The following is a 19,211-nucleotide window of genomic DNA, read 5'->3' on the forward strand; positions in this document are numbered from 1 at the left end:
TTGCCCAAAGCCACGCAGACTGGAGGAACCAGGGATTGAACCACCGACCTTCTGATCAGTAGACGAACTGCTCTACCTCCTGAGCCACACAAGTTCTTAACAAAAGGGTTGGTTGTGTTTGAGCTAGTTTAAAATATGTCCAACCATGTTGGAAGCAACCACTCAAAGGCGGAGTAAGAGAAGGGGGTGGGGGGTGTGTGTGTGTAATATTATTCAGATATGGTGATGAAGACGGACATTTCCAGACTCTCACTCCTGGAGGACATTCATACTGTTGCATTCAGTTGTTCACGTGAAAAGTATCAGAAACAGGTGTGTAACAAAAGGAGACCTCCACACAGATGAGTCAGTGCGAATGTTTGATTATCAGCTTCAGGAAGTTACAAAAATGGTTGGACACTGCCCCTTCCTAATCTGACCTCAGAAACGTGTAGGGGGAGGGAGGTTCCTCTTTCCGGCCATCCGACATGTCGTTCTGACAGAGTATACTAGCAGATTAATTACCTCACTACCTAATAATTACTGTAGTGGTGTGTGAGCTTTTGTCCCATGCTGTGAGTGACTCATTCACAATGCCTCAGTTGAGTGAGTTCATTTTTATCTTGTGCACGCTGTGATGACTTTTATGTTGGTGTCTCTAGCACTTATTCACGTGGGACACAGGACTTGTGAAATTGTCGTCATATTTAAAGAATAAGGTCTGACAGAGGCTTTTGTCCTCGTTCAGTCACCCATTCCTTTTTCAGCAGATGTAAATCAAAGAAGCCCGTGTCCTTTCTCCGACCCTGCCTTTCTGTCTCTGTCCTCACAGGTAGCAGAACGAGCGCTGTACTTCTGGAACAACGAGTACATTCTCAGCCTCATCGAGGAGAACATTGACAAGGTCCTCCCCATCATGTTCGGTAGCCTGTACAGAATTTCCAAAGAGCACTGGAATCCGTACGTACTCTGAAGCATCCAACAAACTTCATAATCACCCACGTGCAGAAACACAGATCCTCTGCCGTAAAAAGAAAACCTGTTGTATTATGAGGAGAATCTGAGCTCAAAGGTTCATTTGCTAAAGATTCAGATTTTAAACACATCTGTGAATCATTAACTTCAATTCAGCTCTGATTACTGTATATACATTGTTCCCTAAGGTCAATGCAGACCTTAGGGAACAATGTTGTATTGTATAACAATGCAATCATGTGCTGGTCTTGTGTTTACATGTACATATCACAGACTTATAGACGCCACCATGACGATACGCCTCTTGTTTCTTGCACGTAAAAGTAAAAGAAACCCCTGCGTACATTTACCATTTACTGTTTTACTCAGATGAATAACAGTTCAATAATAGTTTGTTTTTGTAACAGCTTGTGAATTATTGTATATTATTAGAATATATATATATTGTACATTAATAAATACATAAAATATATATAACGTCATAAAATATATTAATGAATGTGTTATTTGAAGATATGTGCTGCGGGTTGACAGCTGAATTAATGACTGTTTTGAGCTTTATGCCACCACCTCAACACAGTGTAGGTGAAATTGATTTTGTTGAGGAAAAATGACATTAAAAAATCTCAGAAACAACATATCTTTTCAAAACTATATCACATAACGTGCCATCAACATGTTTTCTTTCGACCTCCTTGTTTAAAGTGTAATTTCCACTGTTAACCAGCACACGGGTGTTGTGTGTTACTGATGTCTGTGTCTCTCTGCTGTGTTGCAGGACAATCGTAGCTCTGGTGTACAATGTGCTGAAGACGCTGATGGAGATGAACTGCACACTGTTTGATGAGTTGACTTCCTCCTATAAAGCAGACAGACAACGGTGAGTAACAGACATAACATAAAATTTTCTCCTTTTTGACATTCAGTGTAAAAAGATCACAGTGCTGCCATGTCTGCAGCAGAGATTGCTAATGTCCAAATTTTACACCATATCGACCCTTAGAAGTTGCAAAAAAGTAATTTAAGGTGTGTGTGTTTTTTTGTGTGGTGTGTGTGGGTGTGTGTGTGTGTGTGTGCTGCTAATCATTCTCTCTTATATAATAACAAGATATTTAATAACTGAGCAGTCGATGAGGCTTTTATCGTTTCTGCAGCTGAAGCCAGGTCACAGCTTCTTTACCTTTTGTTGCGTAATGTGTTTGCTCATCGATGGCATCACAGACATTGATGCCAATATGAATGGATGCTCAGCACACAATTCACTTTATGTAGGAAGAGATCACAGAAGCGTTGGCACAGTGGAGGACAGCAGGTCACATACTTTACTTTATTGTGCAAATATTCCCAGATTATTTTTGTTCCACCAAATGTTCTGTTGTGGTTTCATATGTTCTAGCCAACACACCTGTGAGCAAAGCTGTGAAGCAGTTGTTCTCAGACTTGGTCGTTGTCGTTCTCTCTGGTCGTCCTGTGGAATCCATGTGAACTGGTTTCATTTTTATCAAACTGTAACATTATTTAAGAGAATTTGCAACAAAAAAAGCCAAGTTGAGTTTTGTTGAAATAATAACTAGAACATGACAGTCATGTTTTTACTTCTAATAATGATAATAAAACTTTATTTGTACACAGGGTATGTGCATGACTTTAATTCAGTTTCATCAGTAAAAGGCAATAAAAATAAATATGCATATTATATAATTTAAATAAACATAAAGAATATATTTATATAAATAAAGAATATATTTTTTCCTCTTTTTTTGGAATTGGTGACTTTACATTTGTTATTTGGACACGGGTGTTATATTTCTGCTCTTTTTGACCACATTTAATTGGTGATGCGTCAGGTCTGTGGGTCGAGTTTCCAGCGGTCTGTTTTGGATCAGGTCCGATATCCAGTTGTGACGACCTCTAGTCTGCAGTTACTGGAAGTTGCAATATTTAGAGAAGACACTGTTAATTAATTATGGTTCACTGTCTTATTTGTATTAATTTTTTTTTTAATGCAAACAAATAAAAGTAAATGTTCAAATGTTGTCCTCACAGGGAGAAGAAGAAGGAGCAGGAGAGGGATGAGCTGTGGAAGAAGCTGGACGAGTTGAAGCTCAGCAACACAGCTCTGGTCCAGAACAACAGCCACGGGCTCCTGAGTGTCCAGAACAACAACAACAACAACAACAATAGTAATAATAATAATAATAATAATAATAATAATGACAACCAGGACAAGAGCATTGATTCTGCTGCTGCCGTCACCACAGACGACAAAGAGCCTGACGTCAGTGTGGCAGCAAATGAGAGCACCCCATGTGCCAAATGACAGCGGACGTTGTTTTTTATTCCGTAACGGTTTGACACCGTGTTCAGGACCGTCAGGGGATTAACGGAGATGGAAAAACACAAATTACACCTCAGCAGTATATTACATCTACTTAGAGTGACTTAGAACGCCAGCAATTCTTTGGCAGAAAAAAAAAGTATATATTTCAACTTAAGACTGTTTTTGGATGTTACAGTGTGGCGGCAGTGAATTGTTTATGTGTCTGATCAAAGATTTATCCTTTCACATTTAGTTTGTTAACTGAAAATGATTTTATTTGTTATATTCATTGTATGATACAAGGGAGGGGAGAAAATGATTGTGACTTGAATTCAATGTTTCCGATTGTGCTGCACTTAGACGAGCTGAACAGCTATTTAAAGATGTCTATTTTTTAATGTGCTTTTCCTTGTTGCTGCCAACATTAGGGTGCAAAATCTTAAGAAAGAAGGGAGCTGCAGTCTTTGGGAGTATTTGGGGCAGATGGGACCAGATGCATAATTAGACATTTAGTGTCCTTTAATGTATAGAAAAGGGCTGTCGTCAGGAGCAGAAGAAGCCACTAGACAGATCTCTTGTCAGAGATGAACAAGAGGTGCATGGCCAAAAAATGTTACATTGAAAAGAAAAATAATCCCAGATATTCTGTGTGAATGACTGGTTGAGACTGTGCAGTTAAAACTGCTTCACAGTCATTAGGTTAAATGTCATATTTGTGAGATAACTTTTGTGTTTAAGGTGTCGGTAAAAATTCTTTTTGTCTGGGTGAAAACATGAAGCTAATAGTTGTAACACAACACCTGCATTTATGAGATTATTTACACTAAAGTATTTGAAAGAATGAAATGGTTTTTAGCCTGACTTGAATTAAAGGAGTAGTCAGACATTGTGAGAAATACATTTGTTTGCTTTCTTGCTGAGAGTGAAATAAAGAGGTTGACACCACTCTGTTGTCTATAAATATGAAGTTACAGCCAGCAGCTGGTTAGCTTAGCTTAGCTACATTTTTACACTCTGGTCTTTGTACAGATTAAACAAATAATATATGAGTGTTAGGAGGAGGAGCTGATTTTTGTTATATTTGGACAGAGCCAGGCTAGTTGCCCCGCCCCATTTCCAGTCTTTATGCTAGCCAGTTGTAGCTTCATATTTACCTTACAGACCTGAAAGTGATATTGGATCTCCTCTGACTCTCGGCAAGGAAGCAAATATTTCCCGAACCTGAACTGTAAATGTAAGAAAATAAATAAATAAATGCATAAGAGACTTACAGTACTATATTTTTCCAGAGTATTGACAAGGCAAATATTTTTGAATGTTAAATTTTGCAGATGGATTATGGTGCAGGAAGTGCTTGAGTGTATATTTGATGAATGCATATTTGTGTATATGTTAGTTTGGAGGCTACTTAAAGGGAAATGCCACTCAATTTAAGATTTTATGTACAGTATAATGTTTCTGTGGTCTAGGCAAAGTGCAGTCAGTGCTTATAGGAACATAAATGTTTCTCTCTCAAAGTTGAAAAGAAACGACACTCTTACCACTACTCTTACCTGTTTGTTTTGTTGTTTTTTTTTTTTGAAACAACACACAGGAGGCAGATTGTTTACCATCAATGCCTGTTCACTCTCCTCTTGTCCAGACTTTATAACCTCACATTCACTTTTACTCTCCGTTTTCTGATGTTGAGAATGGAGAAATGTGTTAATTAACGTATTCAGACTGCCACAGATCATAGCAATGACCTGAGATTTTTTTTTTTTTTTAATTGAATGGTGTTCCCTCTGAACCTGAGTGTCTGCTCTCTTACTTTTACGTTCATATTTTAGGTCCAGTCTTTTCTGATGCCTTTCTGTCAGTACAGCATTCCAGCCTCTGTGACGTTAACGCACTGCGTGGGGAACCTGTTTTCTAATCGCAGATCTTATTTAGATTTCACCATCAAATAAAGTCTACTTTATCTTTCTACTCAAAACACAGCATCAGTCTGTTTTTATTTATTTATTTATTTATTATTATTTCTCCACCAGTGTGTGCTCACCTGCAGTACATCAAGCAGGTCAACAGGTGGCGCAAAGTTATTTCTTGTGCTTTTCATCAGCTCAGAGCTCCTGGCCAAACTGTTGGTTACTTCATATAACAAATGCATTTCTTTAAATACTTACACTTTTATTTATCTCATTCATTGCTTCTTGCAAGAGAAACTTGAGTACAGCAGGAGAAACTAGACAAAAGTGGCAAAAGACACAAAGCACAAAAAACAACCACATACAAAATGTTGAAAATTAAAAGTTTACTTTCATCCAGTGCAGATCAGACTTTTAACAGACTTTTAATGTCTTTTGAACTTCAATCCATTTCTATGTGGCACAGTCAATGTTGGAAGAAGCAGGCAGATCATTTAAGTATAAGTACCAATATAACAGTGTCAAAATACTCCATTACAAGCAAAAGTCCTGCATTCATCAAAGTAAAAGTACTTATTTGAAACTGAACTATTATTAGATATGACAATATGTGACTTAATATTGATGCATCAGCAGCATTTTGTTACTGAGAAGACAACTCAGAAGGTTGGTCTGAGGTGTCATGAGATCCAGCGAGTAGGTAAATACATTTGGATTCTTTTTTGGGACTTTTTCTATTTTTAGTTATTTGTGAAATATTGGATATATTAACTTCTTTAGGTCTCAACATTTATTTAAAGGAAACCATCTGAGAAGTGTGGAGGGGAAACGTTTCTTCGGTTGAACTGCTAACAACTAAATGACACGTCAAACGTGTCACAAGTCAAAAAGTTTAGGAAGCACTGGTGTCGTCTTTAACAGTGTGTTGTGTTTTAGGAGCTTATTACTGTAGATGTTCTTAAATGTAAAATGAGAAGTCACCAGCAGCTGTCAAGATACGTTTGGATACATTACAAACACAGCACGCAGTATTAAACTGCATGATCTCTCCTTAGTCAAACTCAGATCTGATGATCAAAAGCATTAAAATGTTTATGATATATGTAAGTATATAAGTAACAGTTTCAGATTTCAGATTCTGTGCCAGCTCGTCTAGATGAGGTTTAAACGTCAGAGTGGTTTCTAACCAAATTCCCAGATGATTATAAGACTGAACAACTTCGGTCTCGGTACCATTGAGTGTGTGGATGGCAGGAAGAAGTCAGACAGAATTATGGGTTCTGGAGAAAAAAAGCAAGTATTGTTTTATTAGCATTGTACATGTAAAATCCGCATCAGCAATATCCCCCACGAAAATGTTATTTCATCAAATCTTTGTGGGATTTTTAACATAAACTATAGTTGAATTTAATAACAAAGGCATAACTGATCACCAGTTTGCTTCTCTTCAGGCTAATCCTGCATTAATAGCAGCTGTGAAAGGTTTGTTATAAAGGAAGCTGGAAATCTTATGTGATTATATTCAGTTTAGCTCATTATCGCTTCGTAAAGGTTCCAGCTTTTGGTCAGAAGTGGCAACACAGGACATGAAATTTATAGTGTTTTGGTCCGCTTTACGCACACACACACACACATTGTATTTGAAAAGGTAAAAATTCTCATTGAGATTAAAGTTTGTGTTTCAAGCGACTGCTTTCTCCAACATATAAAGACATAGACACAGGAGACTAAAATGAGCAGCTCGTGACCCAAAGCCACCACCTCATCCGTCAAACATGGTGCTGCCTCTCTCACGAAACTGGCTCGCTGACGTTTATTGATGGTTCCACTGCTGACAGAAGCCACAGGATGAATGCAGATCGTCATCAGCTTTTCAGGGTGAGGAGGTGGTATCTCCTCGGTCGCCTGATCTCAGGCCGGCTGAGCTTCGTTTGAAGAGTAGATTCAGGATAGAGAGACCCTAACAACAAGAGCTGAATGCGGCTGCAGCAGACAAGCCACTTGATTGCCCAGAGGAACTTGTGTAATCATGTATGATGTCATCAGGAAAACACACGATATACATATAAACAAGACACACACATAAACAACAGAAATCAGGGCTCTTAAGACGGATTATACAAGAGCTGTTAGTAAAACAGAGCAAAATAATCCTACTGATTAGACAAACAATGAAACAACAATAATTACACTTCATTTAATGAAAACACTTCATCAGAGCTTCTGGTGTCTGAGGAGTGGATCACAGGTGTCCACTCATGATTTGCTCAGGAGGACATGTAGTCTTAGTAAATAAAGGGTTTAACATTGTGATCAAATGTCCTCAGTTCTTCGCCTTTGCTTTGAAACATTACAATTTGATAAGGTTCTTGACTATGAGGCCTGAGCGGGCCCGCTGGGCACAGGCCCAGGAGCCCAAAGGGTCAGGGGGCCCCTGGCCTTCACAAAATCATCACAAACACAAACAGCGACAAAGAGACTAAGAGACAGGAGGGACAAAAGGACTACAAAGAGACACAGAGTGTCAACAAAAAGAGACAAAACAACCCCAAATAGATACAAAATGACTCACAAACCATTTTACATCTTTTTCAGTCTGTGTCCTGCTCCTAGGTAAGAGGGGTGTGTGGCCTCTTACATGTCTGTGCTCAAAGCTCCATGTTTATAGGGATTTTGTTTGGTTGAAAATGAAAAAATCATGCTCTATTCACTGGGGGGAGGTTAGCGCAGCCCGATAGATAAAAGCGCTAAAAGCTTCCAGTCGTCTCTCGTGGGATATAATGTACATGTACAGAGATTTGCAACATGTGACAACACATCAGCCAGGCTTGTGTTGGGTGTTTCTCTACGTTTCTGAGCTCCAACCCGGCCACAGTGGGGGCCACCATGTTTCCACCACATGTGACCAATAAAGCTTTATTGTATAATTACAATGTATTTTATGGAGGGAATAAATACAGAGAGAAGTGCTACATAGGTCTTCCCCCTCTATGGTAAATCACACTCTATAGCTACCACTGAAGACATGGTCTCCATGTTCTTTAAGTAATATAATCTATCATATGATACTATTAGACTGTTACAAATGATGCACAAATCAATCAAAAAAAACAAAAAAAACAACACAATTTATCCATTAAAATCTATTCCTGGCTGGGTTCTCTATTATTAGAACGTCATTACGCTCATAAAGTTCAGTCCCTGAACAGAGCAGCAAGTGTCGGCTGTGTGATTCAGATGAAATACGTTTTACATCATCATCATCTTTGAGGTGAGCTTCACTTTCTTTCAGCCATCAACATAGGAGAGTGTTGCATGTTTCATTTGTTATATTTATATCTCGTATAATATGTTTGACACAGGATCATCGGCTTGCTTTCTTTTTGCTTCCTCTTGTCTTCGTGGAAAATGTAAGTAGTGTCTTGTAAACCCATGTCGGCTGGTCGCCTTTAGGTATATGACACTTGAATAATAATAATAATAATAATAATAATATTCATTAATTTCACTACAGATGTTTTGAATGTGATATTGTTTTAGGCTTCCAGGCAATGAGGGGGGAATGACAGAGAAACAACTCCTAACAAAGATTATATGGTTGTGTGAAAATGGACATGACTAAAGAGCTTTTATGAACCAAGAGCAGCTTTATTTAAAAATGCTTTTAAAACGTCAGGAGACAAATGAGACACATTTTGACTTGTCACAGTGGGGAAAGCCCTGCTGTGGATTACATACACTTACCATGGTTCTGTGTCAGGTACAAATTCAAATAATCAACAGGAGGTTAGTAATTACTCATATTCATCAGGCTGCAGTGACATTTGTCGCCTCTGGGACTCCATACCTGCTGTAGCAGCTTTCCTCCTGAGAGTTGATCTGATCAGCTGTTGCTTCAGGTTACCATGGTGACACATCAGCCTGCATAAAAGAAAGTCAACGGGATCCGGAGCACACACAGACACACATCTCGCCTTGTGAGACAAGTCTGGATTTTACCCGCAACAAATCACGAACAGCAACAACCAATGCCTCTGAACTCCTCTGATGACAACCAGACCATCTCTGTGTTCACCTCCAAACTGACCCCTGCTGCTGACATATGTGTGGGACTGGCCATCCTCTCTGTGGGTATGTGCATTTATATTCTGTATCAGCTTCTTTGTAGGTTTAAATTGTGGATTATCCAAACCAAAGACACCACTTCAATTCATATTCTAAATTTCCTGTCCTTCATATTTTATACATTTTCCTAAAATGCAGGCTGTCATATTTAGTATGTTTGAAAACTTTAGGATTTCCACTGAGTTTAAAGTAAAGCTGCATGGCTTTGAACAATGTTTAGAGTTTGCAATGACTGAGCCACTGAGGTCACATTAAACTTGTATTTTTTAATAACAGAAATTATGCAAAGGTTTTAAATTTGCACTTGGCTTGTGATGTGCATAAAAACACACATTGCAGGTAATTTCTTTTTTAATTAAGTACAAAGTCGTTCATGAGAAAACAGCAGACAAATCATTTCTGGAGCGTAGCTTACTGACATGCAGGTGTTGGTCTTTATTTAGCCTGCCTCAGTAGGAATAATTAGACGTGTGTGTGTGTGTGTGTGTGTCTGTGTGTCTGTGTGAGTGTGTGTGCAGTGATGGCACTTGCATGTTTACCTGTGTTAATATGTAAAATATGAACACAGTTAATATTTGAACGCTGTGTTGTCTCTGACAAGACAGTTAGTCCTTTTTTTTTTTGTTTCTTAAGTAGATAAACATACTTTATATTTTTGTGCATTAATGCTAAAATTTTCGTGGAACCTTTCCATCTTTTTTCTTTTCATCATTTATCTTTTATCAAAGTTTGATCACGTTACAAAAGAAAAAGAAGACGGACCATATTTATAATATTTATTCATCTTTTTGTATTCCCTTATTTCCTTTAAAGGATATTCTGGATGTTTGTTAATAAGTGTGTGCTCATCCACCTGTTTTATGGGTAACACATCAGTGAGCCTCAATGTTGCACTGATTGATGTGTTCATCATCATGAACATGGGCACTGTAGTTTATTTTGAGTCAGTCCCTCATACACCATCCTGCTGCTGTAAATACTCACTAGAGCACCAAATGTGTAATAGTCCACATCTGAAAATAGTCTGTGAATAGTAATGTGAGCAGAAACAAGAGCATCAGTTGTTTCAGCAGATATCCCCAAAACGTATGTTTGCAGTCAATAGACAAAGCCCTCTACCAGCTGTAGTAATTATGACAAAAAATAAAGGATGAGGTTGGGGTTTTTTTTTGTTTGTTTGTTTGTTTTCAAATAAGAAAATTTTTGTGTTGTTTAATTTATAATGTTTGGCTGATTTATGAATTCTATGAAGAGATGTGTCTGAGATTTGGCCTCGATCCTTCCTGTTTCCTGACCCTGCACCTCCACCAAAGGGGGCTGAATCTGTTTGTGACTCTATGATTGAAACACAGAATGAGGTAAAGGCAGTACAGGAGAGGAAGGATGAAGTCAAATTTAACACTGCAATGTTGGTGCCTGGCCTGCAGTACAAGCCAGATTTTGAAGTCTCAACCGAAACAGTACAGTTACAGGTCAGTAAACCAAAACAATAAGCTTAAAGAGGCAAAAATGCTCCATAAAGCTGAGGGGAGCTGCAGTTGGGTGATAACTCATTGTAGGTTCATCTCTAAGAGCGACACCTTTAACATTAAATAAAGTCCTGTGATCCACTGTTTTTATTGATTACAGACACTTATACAGTGAAATGAAATTGTACAGTCATCTGTGCAGCAGTGTTTCCAACATTTCAGTCAGACTACCTGAAACTGAAATAGGAGTTATTCTGAGTAAGTGATATTAATCATAATTGCACCTTGCAGTCAAGTTACATAGTGTTGCAAGGACATCATCACCACGGGAACCTTCATTGGAATGTGTTGATTAATTGAAAAAATGAACCTCTCAGCAGGAGATTCTGCCTCATAGTCTTTGTAAGACATGGAAGATGTTTCTTCCATGCAGGAATGTTTTTAATACAAATTAACTCAGGACTCTCTCTCTCTCTCTCTCTCTCTCTCTCTCTCTCTCTCTCTCTCTCTCTCTCTTTCTCTGTGTATGTGTGTGTGTGTGTGTGTTCATGTCTTCCATTGTGAGAATATATATATATATATATATATATATATATATATATATATATATACTATATTTGTGGGGTCCAAAAATCAGAAACCCACTATACTTGTGGGGTCCGACAGTTTTGTGGGGACCAAAATGCTGGACCCCACAAGTTAAAATGGCTGTTTGAGGGTTAAGACTTGGTTTTAGGGTAAAGGTTAGGCATCTGGTTGTGATGGTTAGGTGTGTGTGTGTGTGTGTGTGTGTGTGTGTGTGTGTGTACTTGTACTTGCTACATAGTAAGGACCAAAAAAAGTATTTTACTAACAGAGTGAGGACATTTTGGGAAAGTGAGGACATTTTGACCGGTCCTCACTTTTTGAGACACCTTAAAATCACATTTTGAGGATTAAGACTTGGTTTTAGAGTTATGGTTAGAATAAGGTTTAGGTTAAGGTTTGGGTAAGGGTTAGGCACTCAGTTGTGATGGTTAAGGTTAGAGTAAGGGGCTAGGGAATGCATTATGTCAATGAGTGTCCTCACAAAGATAGAAGTACAAGTATGTGTGTGTGTGTGAGTGTCCTCACAAAGATAGAAGTACAAGTATGTGTGTGTGTGTGTGTGTGTGTGTGTGTGTGTGTGTGGAAAAGGGTTAGTATACCTGGTGTGTCTACACTCATGAGACTTTACTGTTCTGGTTAAAAAAATTGACTTTTTGCAATCTCTGAGTTGACTGAAGTTAATTAAATTACTATTTTAAAAAGAAAATGCTTGAAATGAATTCATGCAATGTGAAAGGTGTCTGTGATTGTGACCAACCAACAAAGAATGACTGTTTCCCCCTGGTCCTCTCTCCCTCTCTGTAGTTCTGCTCTCACTTCTGGGCAATGGGCTGGTTCTGGTGATCTGTTACCGCAGGAGGAAGAAGATGGTGGGCTCGGAGCTGCTGTGTGTCAACCTGGCCGTTGTGGACTTCCTCTGCTGCATCTGTTTCTACCCACTCTCCATCCTGTCTTCCTTCCACCACGCCTGGCTGGGGGAAAACATCACATGCGTTTACTATGGCCTTGGCTGCTACATCTTCGGACTGTGCGGCATGTTCACCATCACCGCCATTAGCATCATCCGCTACCTGAAGACCTGCTACAGCCTGGTTTATGGTGAGGGAAGGTGTTGACATTTGAGGACTTTGACGGTAGTGGAGGAGATGTTGACAAAGGAGAGACAATGATAGAAGCAGTAATATGGATTAATGCAAGCTTCTTAAAGGAATAGTTAAGAAAATTATGCTTATTCACTTTCTTGCCAAGAGTTAGATGAGAATATACCACTCTTATGTCTGTAGACATTTACATGTCTGTAAATATGAAGCTATAGTGAGCGGCCAGTGATCTTAGCATAAAGATTGTTAACACGGGGGAAACAGCTAGCCTGACGCCGTACCAAGATAACAAGATAGCAATCCTTTTTTTTTCCCTCTTTTTTAATCTGCACAAAAATCAAAATATAAAAATTACAATTTGTGGTTTCACAGGAGCTCACAACAACAACAAGACTTCCATGCAAATTAAACACACAAAGATATAACATGTCAATCAATGAGCTTTAGGTGGCTCTTCAGACAGAGCTGGGCTGTTTCCAGTCCTTATGTTAAGCTAAGCTAACTGGCTCCTGGCCGTAGCTTCTTTTCCTTCCTTTACAGAAAGACAATTTTTCATCTTACTCTTAGCAAAAAGTGTAGAAAATGTATTTTCTACAGTGTTGAACTATTCCTTTTAGCATTAAAGGAGCTGAAACATGGATTGTATGAGTAACAGTGCTAACGCTGTCAGATCATCAACAAGTTTTGCTCTTCTTTACAGCTGTGTGGCTGGAAGGAGCCAACATCCGAATAGCGTGCTGCGGCATCTGGCTGGTCGCCGCCGTGTGGTCCAGCTTCCCTTTGTTTGGCTGGGGCGAGTACGTCCCTGAACCTTATGGGTTGTCCTGCACCATCGCCTGGAGGGGTTATCACACCTCAGCAAAGGACGCTTTCTACGTGATTTGTTCCTTTGCCTGCTTCACATTGATTCCTGTCCTCCTCATCGTGGTGTCCCAGTGTCGGATCCTCTACAAGGTCAGCCGCTTCTCCTACTCGCTGTCTGCAAGAGGCATCCGCAACAACCTGCGGCACGCTGAGAAACGGCTGTCCGTGGTGAGTGAGTGGTGGGAGGACGGTCAGTTATGTGTATACAGTGTATGATACTGCGTGTCAGTTGAACCTGAAAACCTGAGAAATGAGACTCAAGTCAGATCTATGCCACAAAAATAAGGACTTGAGAATCAACGTGGACCTGACTACACTGAAACTTAATTCATTTATTTTCTTGACTTGATTTGAGGCTTGAAAGCTTCAACATAGCCTATACAGTTTTGACCTGGTAGACTGTCACAGTAGGTGCCTGGATGCTAGAGGATTTAAGACTGTACGCACTCTAAAGTCACAAAATTGAGGACTTGACTTGAAATTGACTACACTAAAACATGACTTTGTAAGATACAAATCCCTTAGACTTGACTTCATTTGAGAACTCAAGCAAAAACAATCAAGTCTGAAATTTGACCTGGTAAGAAAAGACTTCTGGACTAAATGACTCAAGACTCGGCTGTAGGTTTTGCTTTTACAAGACTTGATTTAGATTTTCCCCCATATACTTAAAACTGCTCTGGACTCAGTGCATTTCTAATCCAGGTTTTAAAGCCTTTAGGACACACCAAAAATCAAAAGTCTTACAAGTGCTGTCTAATATGACACTCCAAAATCTGTCACAGATGTTCAACTGTCTTGAGATCTGGTTACTGTGGAGACATTCTCATTATTTTCATGCTCTATCAACCATCAAGCATCTCCATATGTTTAGTGTTTCCACTTACTGTTGCAGGTTTTCCCTTCTCACTCATATATATGTCTCCATTTGTATCTCCATTCATTATGTTTGGTGTCTCATCAAGGGTGCAATCACGTCTGCAATTTGCTTTCTTTTGTCTGCGTTGTTAGGTGAAGGTACTCTGCATGTTTGTATTTGGTTGCTTTCATTCACACGACAATGAGGGCCTGCAAACAAAGCTCACGTGGATCACATGCAGCTTGCTAATCTGATTGAGACATGATTTTGCATATTAACGCAAGACAATTCAAAACACATAAGAAATACTAATACTAAAGTCTCTAAAATCTCTACCCCAGTCTGGCAACCCAAAAATAATTCTTATCAATGGATTATAACTGATCTATTGAACATTTTTTAATGATTTATTAACATTGATTACAGATTAAAAACCCTCTATAAATGGAGCCTTATCAAAAAATGGTACCTTGTTTTTATCCTTTTCTGTCTTGCTAATCAAGATTAGGAATTTTTTTTTTTTTTTAACAGAAAAAGAATGTAAAAGATTGTAATTTTGTACAAAAGAAACCAAAGTTGACACTGATAGGAGAAACTATATTAACCCCTGGCTGTGGTGACAAAGTCATGCATGTTTTCCATTTGTTTTTCAGAGCTATACAACATCACAATACTTCCTGCTTTGCCACTGAAAATAAACATGGCATTTTAAGTTAATTTGAACCCATGAGAAATGCCGTCATTTTTCTGGAGAAAACGTTCATTCACATGACTGTAAGAGATCAGGCCTATTTGTCAGGGAAACATTGGCCACATGACCATTGCTTTTGTTTCTGTCTCCAAGGAGACATGCGTCATCTGACTACGCTCCTCTGTTAGTAGTAAGAATGATTAAGAATGATTCATTAAGTGTCTCTTTTTCAGTGTTTCCAGTGTAGCAAGTTAACTGTCTGTTATCTTTTACTTCCTCTTACAGATGTTTTCCTGCATCAGCCTGGGTTTTGTGATTGCCTGGGCCCCGTATGCTGTTGTGTCCTTCCTCTTCATTTTCCACAAGGAGCACCGGTACATGGCTCCTGAGGGCTTTGTTTTCCCCGCCCTCTTTGCCAAAAGCTCCCACATCTACAACCCGTTCATCTACTTCTACTTTAACAAGACTTTCCAGCGGGAGCTGCGCTCCCTGTTCCTCTCATTCTGCCCAAAGCTGGGGGGAAACCGAGTGGGGGTCCACATTTCTGCAGGCCATCAAGCCCCGTACCCCATCCACATTCAGCTCCAGGAGAGAGGCTGTATTCAAAAGAAGAACTTTGGTTTGTCTCAGGACAGAACTCACAGCAAGAGCAAGACCAAAGGCAAAGTAACACACACTAGTGGCAACTGTGTCCACGGCAGGCCTGTGTACGCCTGCTGGGGGTCCACATCGAAGAACAGTCCCACCATCATACACGATAACCCCGCCAAAGACTCCTTACCTGTTTCTATATGAACTGTGTCTATTATAGGGATGTGTATTGCAAGAATCAGGTGATGCAGTATGTATTGTGATGCAGGGGTTACGATTCAATATATTGTGATATGTTGCAATACTGTAAGCAAGGCGATATATTGCTAGATAATTTTAGGAAAACTCTCTACTCTCTCCTTGGATTTCCTGTCTGTCTCTGGGTGATAAAGTTTACTCTTTTTTTTTTTTACATTTTCCTATATCAGCTTGTAGGTTTCCTTAGGAAAACAATCATGTAAATAAAACAATGTAAAAAGACAGTGTTAGACTGTGTTGAGAGGGATCCACTCGTTTAAAGTTAGCTGTTTGCTGTCCCGTTAGCGGTGCATCAGAACGGTGTCTTGCTAAGTGCGTTCTCAGATTTGTTGTGTTCCCCAAGTATTTGATTTTGGCGTGGCACATTTTGCAAACCACAGGGCTCTTGTCGATCTCCTAGTGCCTTCTTTACTGTGGAAGCCAAAATGAACCCACACTTCAGCTCTGTACTTCAGCTCTTCTTGATTCAGGTGGTAGAATTATGAATATTGTGCCCTTATGCTACTTCCTGTCTCAGTTTGCATTGTTATGTTGGACTGGAAGAGTCAAATGACTGAAGATAGATTACAACACTGCTATATACAGGAGTGCAAATGTGTCACCTTTTGGCTAAAATTGCTATTAAAAAGTAAAAAAAAAATCATGAGACTGAATTGTGGGGACAGCAATTGGGTAAATTAAATCTTAGCATGTAAATTAATTACAAATCAATACAGTGTTTTTAACAATCGATACAGTATCACAAAACATAATGTCGTAAGATTCAAGCGTATTGCTCTTTACATATCTAAACACCACTAATCGAATGTACAGTTTACACAAGGGAGAGAGATCTGTGATCTAAAGGTTAAATTATGGACACCAATGGACCAAACAGGCTGGTCCTGTAATTGTCATTGAAGACTCAGAAATCGTTGCCAGTTTTGCAAATTACTGAGCTTATAAATAAGAGTTTTAATGTAGATTGGATGCATCTGTGGGTGATTTAGCAGCTAACTCCAGCTCCTAGTGAGACAGCTTGACAGCCTGCATCCTGTTAAATCCTTAGATCGTAAATACTCTACATTAATTGCGGCACAGTAAAGCGCGTAGATCACGAAACTGAAACAGCTATCATATTCTGTTTGTGTTATTTTCAGTGTCATTTGTGCAAAGATATATAACTGTGCGTCCTTTTGTACAGGACGGACATGAAAACACAGGGCTGACTATAAATCACTAGTTACATATTATGTGCAAATAGGATCTGTGTTATGTGTTTGTATTAGCAGACCTCTTCTGTCTACTGGCACTGTAAATTGGAGGAGCCACAGAAAGTCAACCTCTCTGTCAGTGGATGGTTTTGTTCCTCAAATGCAGGTGTTAATAATGGTTGCATTGCAGTTGGGTGACGTAATGCAGTCACAGGGTTCTGGTACTCAGCTTGCTGGATTGTGCTGGTTTGAACTGTATTGTTTTCCCCATTTTCTGACATTTTACAGACAAGATAATCAATTGAGAAAATAATCAGGAGATTTACTGATTATGAAAAGAGAACCCTGTTGGCCCTAACAGCAACATCCACAAGCCATAATTACAACAAGGAAACTCTGTCTTTAGGATAAAGCTTTGATATTTCTGATATTGGTTCTTAATAATGGAGAAATGCCTGATTTCTCACATCAGCCAAAGACTGTTGTTCAGTGTAACTAAACCTAAGTTTAATGGATATGATTTTATAATAAGTCAATACACATTATGTTAACCCTCACAACTCTGATCAAACAGATGGTGTGAACATTAGCAACTCTCTGATGTTATCATGATTTCAGCCTGTTGTTGTCGTCGTGTTTACACTCTCACTCTGCCTCAACTGCTGAACACAAAGAAACAGGGACATCTGCTGTTTTCTCTGTAATCTGCTCTTAAAACAAATCCAGCTGAAGGTTATGTTGCCCTTAACTCCACTGCAATTACACCGGTTCAATATGTGTGAACTTTCTGAGCTCCACATTTGTATTGTATTTGTAATAGTTTGTGGTTTTTCTGTTGTTGAGTCCCCGCAGTATGCTGAATTAGCCAACGTAGATATATAATCTGTCTGAAGTTTTAATTTATTCTGAATGTATTAATCCACATTTTTATAATATTTGAATGTTTCATCATACCACTGATATTTTTCTTCTTCATGAATTTTGACCACTATACATACGCTGACTCTGTTTTTAGGACAGAAATTGACTGAGCTGTGAATTCATTCTTGTCGTTGTTTTCTGCCTTAAAGCTTGATTTTTCTAACAGTCAGATATCTTTTGTGAGATATTAAAAATGTCTTTCTATATATTTAGGAATTGAACATCCGCAAAAAAGATATACATGGAAAACTGATCAAAACAATGATACTGCAGTATAATATCAAATCCATTTTACCTGTTCGAAACTAAGAACTCTTGCATATCACTCTTTTGTGAGTGTTAATATTTCATGGCTCAAAACACTCAAATGTTCTTATATTTCTATTCAGTCCATGGTCTAATTCTCTGGTGATTCAACAGCTGCATAAATGGAAGGAAATAAAATTCCCTCACAGAGCAGAATCTGCTTCATCTCATTTCTCAACCCTCAGTCTGAGTGATTTAACTGCTTCATGCATGTTAATGGCAGAGCAATTAATTTTTTCTGATGGAGTCACAGTTTAAACGGCTTCTTGTATTCTATCAGCTAGCTAGTAGCTAACCCCCCAGTACTCTTAATGATTTAAGCTGCTATAATCAAGACTTTTACAGTGATTATTTTTTCAGCTGTACACTACCTGCCCAGCACAAGACAAGAGACAGACAGTTGGAGACTACCTGCTAGTCTCTGCTATTTCGCAGCTGAAGAGCCAGATATTTCCCTCAGGAGTTGATAGAGACCAAAAACAGAACTAAAAGAGAGTGAACACTGAACTTACACTGACCAGGTGGATTGAAACACATCTCCAGATAAATGCCTGTGTTACTCCTTATCTGCTAAGGCGGTGATATTTTTGTGTTGTATTTGTTCTGCTGCCCCAAAGAGGCCTAGAAATCAGATCCTGCCGAATAAAGTATGGTTAATGAAATGTGATCACCATCAGCAGCTAATTTTTAAACTGCACAGAGGGAAATGCCGTCTACCAGACATGATTCATTTGTAGGTGTGTTCATCTGGGGGCTTCTCCCAGGGGCTTTGTCTAGCGTTTGCAGAACTCCAGAGTATCCATCCACGAATCATCCATGAATTCAATTTCATGAGACTGAAGCGCCAAATCAAAGTCTTGGTTATGGACACTGTGTCAGGCTGCTCCGGTGAAAGGTCTTGTGCAGTGAGATGTTTATCCAGACTTTGCGTATGTGCCACTGATTATGTAACCTCTTGACAATAGGGTGCATTGATGAGCAAAGCTGCAAAGCAACGCAGTGTTTCCCCCATCGCCCAAAGACTTAATTGTATTTCCCTGTATGAACTCGCCACAGGGCTCCATC

General features: G+C 39.1%; 2 protein-coding genes across 2 annotated transcripts in view; both read left to right on the forward strand.

The window, feature by feature from the left end:
• The window catches only part of ppp2r5a (protein phosphatase 2, regulatory subunit B', alpha isoform), a 41,406-nt gene extending 36,157 nt beyond the window's left edge, over positions 1-5,249 (forward strand). Inside the window, exons 11-13 of the mRNA XM_071467478.1 lie at positions 812-939; positions 1,733-1,834; positions 3,001-5,249. Coding sequence (XP_071323579.1) covers positions 812-939; positions 1,733-1,834; positions 3,001-3,274 — 504 coding nt within the window. The 3' untranslated portion in view covers positions 3,275-5,249. The remainder of the gene's footprint in view (positions 1-811; positions 940-1,732; positions 1,835-3,000) is intronic.
• A 3,682-nt stretch (positions 5,250-8,931) lies between these two features.
• Positions 8,932-18,409, forward strand: opn8c (opsin 8, group member c). The gene is made up of 4 exons (XM_071468109.1): positions 8,932-9,312; positions 12,168-12,461; positions 13,164-13,495; positions 15,163-18,409. The coding sequence occupies exons 1-4, from the start codon at positions 9,210-9,212 to the stop codon at positions 15,670-15,672; spliced, it is 1,239 nt and encodes a 412-aa protein (XP_071324210.1). The 5' UTR covers positions 8,932-9,209; the 3' UTR covers positions 15,673-18,409.
• Positions 18,410-19,211: the final 802 nt, after the last annotated feature.

This window comes from Trachinotus anak, unplaced genomic scaffold (genome assembly GCF_046630095.1).
Source record: "Trachinotus anak isolate AG129_WGS33_773 ecotype Australia unplaced genomic scaffold, CSIRO_AGI_Tana_v1 ptg000031l, whole genome shotgun sequence".
Lineage (NCBI taxonomy): Eukaryota > Metazoa > Chordata > Actinopteri > Carangiformes > Carangidae > Trachinotus > Trachinotus anak.

Excerpts from the sequence above, each read along its gene's own strand:
- opn8c (XM_071468109.1), top strand. The coding sequence starts at position 9,210 with ATGCCTCTGAACTCCTCTGATGACAACCAGACCATCTCTGTGTTCACC. Across the intron at positions 9,313-12,167 it reads ACTGGCCATCCTCTCTGTGG|TTCTGCTCTCACTTCTGGGC; the intron begins GTATGTGCATTT and ends CCCTCTCTGTAG. Across the intron at positions 13,496-15,162 it reads CTGAGAAACGGCTGTCCGTG|ATGTTTTCCTGCATCAGCCT; the intron begins GTGAGTGAGTGG and ends TTCCTCTTACAG.